General features: G+C 38.5%; 1 protein-coding gene across 1 annotated transcript; it reads right to left on the bottom strand.

Annotated features, from left to right (window-relative positions):
- Nucleotides 1-1,944: 1,944 nt before the first annotated feature.
- On the bottom strand, nt 1,945-2,539 carry LOC103118101 (cystatin-C-like). The gene has a single exon (XM_060171691.1). It carries the CDS (start codon nt 2,537-2,539, stop codon nt 2,147-2,149), a length of 393 nt encoding a protein of 130 aa, XP_060027674.1. The 3' UTR covers nt 1,945-2,146.
- Nucleotides 2,540-6,456: the final 3,917 nt, after the last annotated feature.

The raw sequence follows: 6,456 nt of genomic DNA, 5'->3' as shown, positions 1-6,456 counted from the left end.
AGCTTCACAAGAGGTGAAGCAGGTCTGCAGGTGTCTTATCTTTCTCTTCCCTTCTCTACCTCCCCCTTCTCTTTCCATTTCTCTCTATCCAACCTAACAACAACACCATCCATAACAACAATAACCATAACCACAACGATTTAAACAAAAGGGGTAACAAAAGGGGGAAAAATAGCCTCTAGGAGCAGTGGATTTGTGGTGCAGGTACCCAGCCCCAGCAATAACCCTAGAGGAAAAAAAAAAAAAAAAAACAACTTTGTTGTTGTGGCCAGAGAGGGCATAGCAGCTTTACTCACAATGGCAAAAACCTGGAAACAACCTAAATGCCCCTCAACAGATGGCTGAATAAAAAAGTTATGAGACATATACTAACAGAGTATTATGCAGCAATAGAAAGTGGTGATATTGTGTCCTTTGGGATAGAGTGAGTAGAATTGGAGATTATGCTCAATGAAACAAGTAAGGAAGTGAAGGACAACTACAGAATGGTTTCACTCATATATAGAATACAGACAATAGAATAAACAAATGTTAAAAAAAAAGGATCAACCCATTTTCTTTTTTTTATAAAGTGATCTTTTTAAAAAAAATTTCACTTTATTTCTTGAATAGAGACAGCCAGAAATTGAGAGGGAAGTGGATGATGGGAAGACAGAGAGAGAGACACCTGCAGCCCTGCTTCACTACTCGCAAAGCTTTCCCCTTGCAGGCAGGGACCAGGGGCTCAAACCTGGGTCCTTGAGCACTGTAACATGTACAATCAACCAGGTGCGCCACCACCTGGCCCCATCAACCCATTTTCGAGACTGTGGAGAGCTATAGTGGTTATCTATGGGGTGGTGGGGATACAGACCTTTGGTGATGGAAGTAGTGAAAAAAATTATTATTTAAGAGAAAGAGAGAGAGAGAGAGATGGAGAGAGGGAGATGGAAGTAATCTTGTGAACCTGGGTAAGAAATCAGAAATTCAGAGTTCATCCATACATGTCTTCAAGGCTACTTGAACAGGACACACATATCTTCTGGAGTCTAGTATTTCAAACGTTTTTCAGTATTAGGTTTGATCAAGTTATAGTAAATTAACCTCGGTGTGCAAAGTGAAGTCAATGCTAATAGTCCCTTAGGCTAAACACAGCCCATTAAGCAGAATACTGACAAATACTATCCCTTTTTTCCTTTGACTGCTATTTTCTTTTATTTTTTATATTTATTTTATTTATTTATTCCCTTTTGTTGCCCTTGTTGTTTTATTGTTGTAGTTATTATTGTTGTTGTCATTGTTGGATAGGACAGAGAGAAATCGAGAGAGGAGGGGAAGACAGAGAGGAGGAGAGAAAGATAGACACCTGCAGACCTGCTTCACCACCTGTGAAGCGACTCCCCTGCAGGTGGGGAGCCGGGGTTTGAACCAGGATCCTTATGCCGGTCCTTGTGCTTTGCACCACCTGCGCTTAACCCTCCCGACTCCCCCTTTGACTGCTATTTTCATTGTGCGCAGTTCTCCTAGAAAGAACCTGTACTCTGTAAGCTGCTTTACTAAAAAGTCTAGATATTTCAACTTACTGTTCTCACACTCATGGTTGTACATTGACTTGAAAGTTTTCACATGGTAAAAGCCTTTTATTTTTAAAAGAATGTTTTCAGATAATTATTATAATGTAATTATAATGATAGCCTTGTGTTTTGGCATTGCTTATATCAATACATAAAAAAGACATTATAATAATCCATGCTATGTGAGTGGGTAACTATGAAGAGTGCACCTCACTAGATATTGCATTGTTGCCTAAAAGTTTCTTACATGCCTAGAAGTAACACTGAGAAGGAAGAAAAAAAAACACCAGTTTTTTTTCCTTTTGCATAATATTTCTTTCTTCTTTCTTTGTCTTTTTGTCTTTCTTTTTTGCAGAGCCAATGCTAGTTTTTATTGAGGGTGAGAGGGCAAGGGTACTCTGCACCTGGGCATTTGGAAAGTGATGGAAACAGCAAACAAGTTAGAGCCACTTAGCTGTGTACTGGGGGGTGCTCTGTTAGGAAAGGGGTCACTCACCTATCGTTTAATAGCTCTGGGGTGTGGGGGCGGTGGTGCTGGGAGAAGAGACAAGAAGGGACCTGGTCGGCAAGACCCAGCCTTTTCTGGCAAGATCCTAGGCGTCCTGGCAGCTGGACCTCACCATGGAGATGGAGCCCATCCAGGGCACGCTGTAGATGTGGAAGGAACAAAAGGTTCTCTTCTTCAGCCTAGGCTGGTCGTAGAAGGGGCAGTTGACCAGGTTGGGATGGGACTTGGTACATGTGGTCTGACCGAGTTCCACATCCAAGAAGTAGTTCAGCCCAGACACGACCTGCTTGGGGGCACGCAGCACCTGCACCATGCAACTGTGGTAGGTGTTATTGCTCGCCTTGTTGTACTTACTGAGTGCGAAGTCCAGCCGATTAGCTGCGGCGACTTGGCCAGAGATGTGGCAGATGGCAGGGCCAGAGTGCACGGCTAGGACCAGGGCCAAGGGGGCCAGTGGAAAGTGCGGGAGACCAGACATGACTGCTAGGTAGCGCTCGGAATCTCGATAATATTTCTTTATCTAATGAGAACTGGTGAGAGAACAGAGAAACCCATTACTTTGGAATGGGCCAATTCTAGGCATTGAAACTAGGTTCCCTGGAATCTCCGGCATGTCAGTCCTGTGGTATAACACTGAGCTATCTCTCCAGTCTGCCCCCATTTTTTTTTCAAATTTTATTTATCTTGATAAATTTAGCTCTGGCTATTTGTAGTTTCAAGGACTGATCAATTTGTGTTAATCCCTCCTCTTCCCCGTTGTTTTAAATATACACAAAACATTTACTAAACTAAATCGGATGTTTTCTCCACATTTTATTTGTTGGAAAGACTAAAAGCTAAAAGAATAATGGTCAGTACTGATTTTCTAAATGTGAGCTCTCACTTAGTAGCCTCAGAAAAATTGAGGTTTGGTTGATACATGTCTGAGTCTCAGTCCAAGGAGAAATTTGGATCCTGTACCTGTTGACAACAGAAACTAAAGCCTTATGTAATCATTTAACAAATAAGTAGCCCAGGGGCTGTGTGGTGGAGCACCTGGTTGAGTGCACATGGTACAATGCACAGGGACCCAATTTTGAGCCCTTGGTTCCCACCTGCAGGAGGAAAGCTTCAGGAGTGGTGAAGAAGGGCTGCAGGTGTCTCTCTCCCCCTGTCTGTCTCTCATCGGTTTCTGGCTGTTTCTATCCAAAAAAAAATAAAGACAAAAAAAAAAAAAAACTACCCCACATCTTATGGTAAGTTATAGAATCAGACATAGAATCAGACTATGGTGTAATGAAGACTAGAGACGTTGCTGAAATCTTGATTACTGGGATAGACAATATTCCATTAGCCACAAAAATTATTTATATTCACAGTAGAGTATTGTCTTTAACTGGAATGCTAATAAGAGCTCAATGAAAATAATTCATCCTGAAATGAATATCATCGATCCTCCAGTCTCTCATAATATTGAACTACCAGATAGAAACCTTTACACTAAGATTTTCATTTCATTTTCAGCCCATTCTTTTTGTAGTGAATCTATAAAAAAAATCAGCACAGTGTGCCAGTGATTCTAACTCAATAAGGTATTTACTGCATTTTCTCTCTGGAATGCTGTGCAAATCTTTCTATCCTTTAATAAACTGGTGCACTTGTATCTGTCAAGAACAACATGCTGCTATGCTTGGCATTTCCCCAAGCTGTGCTAGGAGGACCTTGAATTTGACTTTGTTATCTTAGCTTGAAATATTTCAACTCTACAATGAAACGGGACAAACCAGCCAAAAAAGTGGGGAGAGAATATATATACTGGAATACAAAGACAGGAGCCTTATCTTCTGCAGTGAGTCATTGGCTATGATTTTTAACTTAAACATACACGTTCAAGGTCACACCAGCCTTCATTTTTAAAAAAAAAAAAATAATGGCTTACTGAAGTAAAAAAAAAAAATCTTTGTTTATATAAATAGCCTCCCACCACCTCATGGGTCCTATAATTACATGTCATGCTTCCAAATTCTCCCACTAAGTTAGTAAGCAAGTCCTATAATCCTTCCCAAGACAATAAAAGATGTAAAAATAAATGTCAGTTTTCTGACTACATGGCAAATTTATCTGTACAATATTTTATCAGTCTAATTCTGTGTACTGAAGTTTTGTTGATTAAAAAAAAAAAGTTTACCTTCAAAGGAGTTGCCTTTCACCTGTGTTTCATGATTGTTACTTGTTCTTGGAGAGTCACTTTAAAGTTTTGGCAAGTGGTGATCCCAACTGTATTTCAATATCCAACCCACTGAATGAAGCTGATATAATTTCAGCTAAGAACATTCTGGAATTGAAAAACAAAACTCAGTCAAATTCTGTGAGTTAATCAATACTTGACTGCCTAACAGAATCCAACAAATCTTAAACTATAATAGTAGAAATGAAAGGCTAGATTTCACTTGGACAATCTTCGAAATGTATTTCAAATTTGAGTGTCATTTTGCTTTCAAGTTGAACTTCATTTTTTCCAGTGACAAATTATCAGCATACTTATAGCATATTGAACTTTGATCCTAATTATATTTACAGTTGAGTAACTTTTAGCCACCATCTGTTTCACTTTCCTAAAATAAAATTTGGATTCCACACAGCACCTACATTTGAGATTTATTTGACTACCCTTTACCTGAATTTAGTTAAGTAGTAAAAGATGTAGATGTGTATGCATAGACATGTACATTATTCTCTTAAAATATATACTTGAAATGGATGGTATTGTATTATCTTAAAGTATTTGGGGTTTATGAAGACAATGTGTATATTTAAAAAGCATTATCCATACTGTGTTACATTTTATACTCCTAAATTACTGTTTCTGGCCTTGGAACTACTTTGGAAAGAAGTTTGCCTGCTGTTCTTTTTGAATCAAGTTTTCCAACTTTCTCATCTTGTTCCTGTGTATCTGTTTTCTTTAACTTTCTTGTTATTACAAAAAGCAAATATTTTAAAAAAATACACCCTACTAAAAATAGAAGATAAATGAAAATAACTAAAATCTGGAAGATACTTCACTAAAATATCAATTTCTATCTTCTTTCATAAAGTTTCCCTCCTCATTCATAAACTATAAGTTAAAGTCATAGTAGAAGTCCTCATCTCTGAAGTTAACCAGATTGTGTTTAGTACCAGATATACAGAACCAAACTATTTAGAAATACAATTCATAGATACTGAGATCAGCTAAACAAATACTCAGACTTTCCCCTGGCCATTGTCACTTCCATCCCCATCCTTGTGAGAGTATTTCTGCTATAAACACAAAGAGAACAGATCTGATCTTTAAATGGGAAGTAAACTCTGAAGTGACTTTGGATCTACTTAATCTTTACTAGACAGACACAATTTGAAGTGTTAGGTATTGCTAAGCAGTTGTTGCTGAAGTGTGCTCTTTAGAGGTTCTGTGTAATAGCATCTATTACTTCTTCTGACCTGGAGAAAATCCACTGGAGAGTCTCAAAGGTCTTTTCAATCCAAGATCTATGGGCCAAGTGCTGTGCTTTTTACTGAGACAAAATACCCACTGAGCACTCTTGCACTCAGCAGAAGCTTTAAAATATAATTCTCTGGTTCCAAAAATGTCCACGTGTGAGGATTATCTGATGATTAAGAAGCTTATCTCTGTGTTGAAGGGAGGTTCATTTCCCACAAGTAAACTCTAGGTAGTCAAGAGGGTATCACTTGTAATCCTATATTTAAACACACACAATTAAATAGAAGTTTGTGGGAGTTTCTGTTTAAAGAAAAACAAAGATGTTTCCTTTACTCTGATAAGTGTTAAGAGTTGTCTCTAAATCCATGCCTCTGGCCCTTAATGCCTTTTCCCTTGTTTATTTCTCATATATTTCATATCCTGAACCTCTGTCCTTCCTCAAGAACTCTTCCCATTGTACTTCATGAGAATCACACTCCTTCCATCTTTATTTCTCTCCACGTGTTTGATATAAAAAGAAGCATGATGTGCTATTTAAGAACACTAGTTCTGACAAAGAGTTACAGTTCTTTATTCTTAAAGTGAATGAATATGCATACTTCAGCATAGCTTTGATTTCTGAATCTGTAAAATAGAACTAGTACTTAACTCAGGTGATCCTGTTTGTTTGAAAATAAAAGGAAGTAACCTGGGTTTGGGGAGATCACATAGTACTTTTTGTATCAAACTTTCATTCTGAGGCACAAGAAGTCCCTGATTCCACGTCAACATCTCCATAAGTCAGAGCTGAGCAATCTCTAGTCTCTCTTCCTCTCTCTCTCTCTCTCTCTCTCCTCTCTCTCTCTCTCCCTTCCTCCCTCCCTCCCTCCCTCCCTCTCAGTTATCCTGGAATCAAGCAACTGGAACGTAATAACTTTTCTTCATAGATTACCTAG

This window comes from Erinaceus europaeus, chromosome 2, assembly GCF_950295315.1.
Source record: "Erinaceus europaeus chromosome 2, mEriEur2.1, whole genome shotgun sequence".
Classification (NCBI taxonomy): domain Eukaryota; kingdom Metazoa; phylum Chordata; class Mammalia; order Eulipotyphla; family Erinaceidae; genus Erinaceus; species Erinaceus europaeus.
The sequence above is the reverse complement of the archived record's forward strand: the minus strand, read 5'-3'. Positions and strand labels throughout refer to the sequence as shown.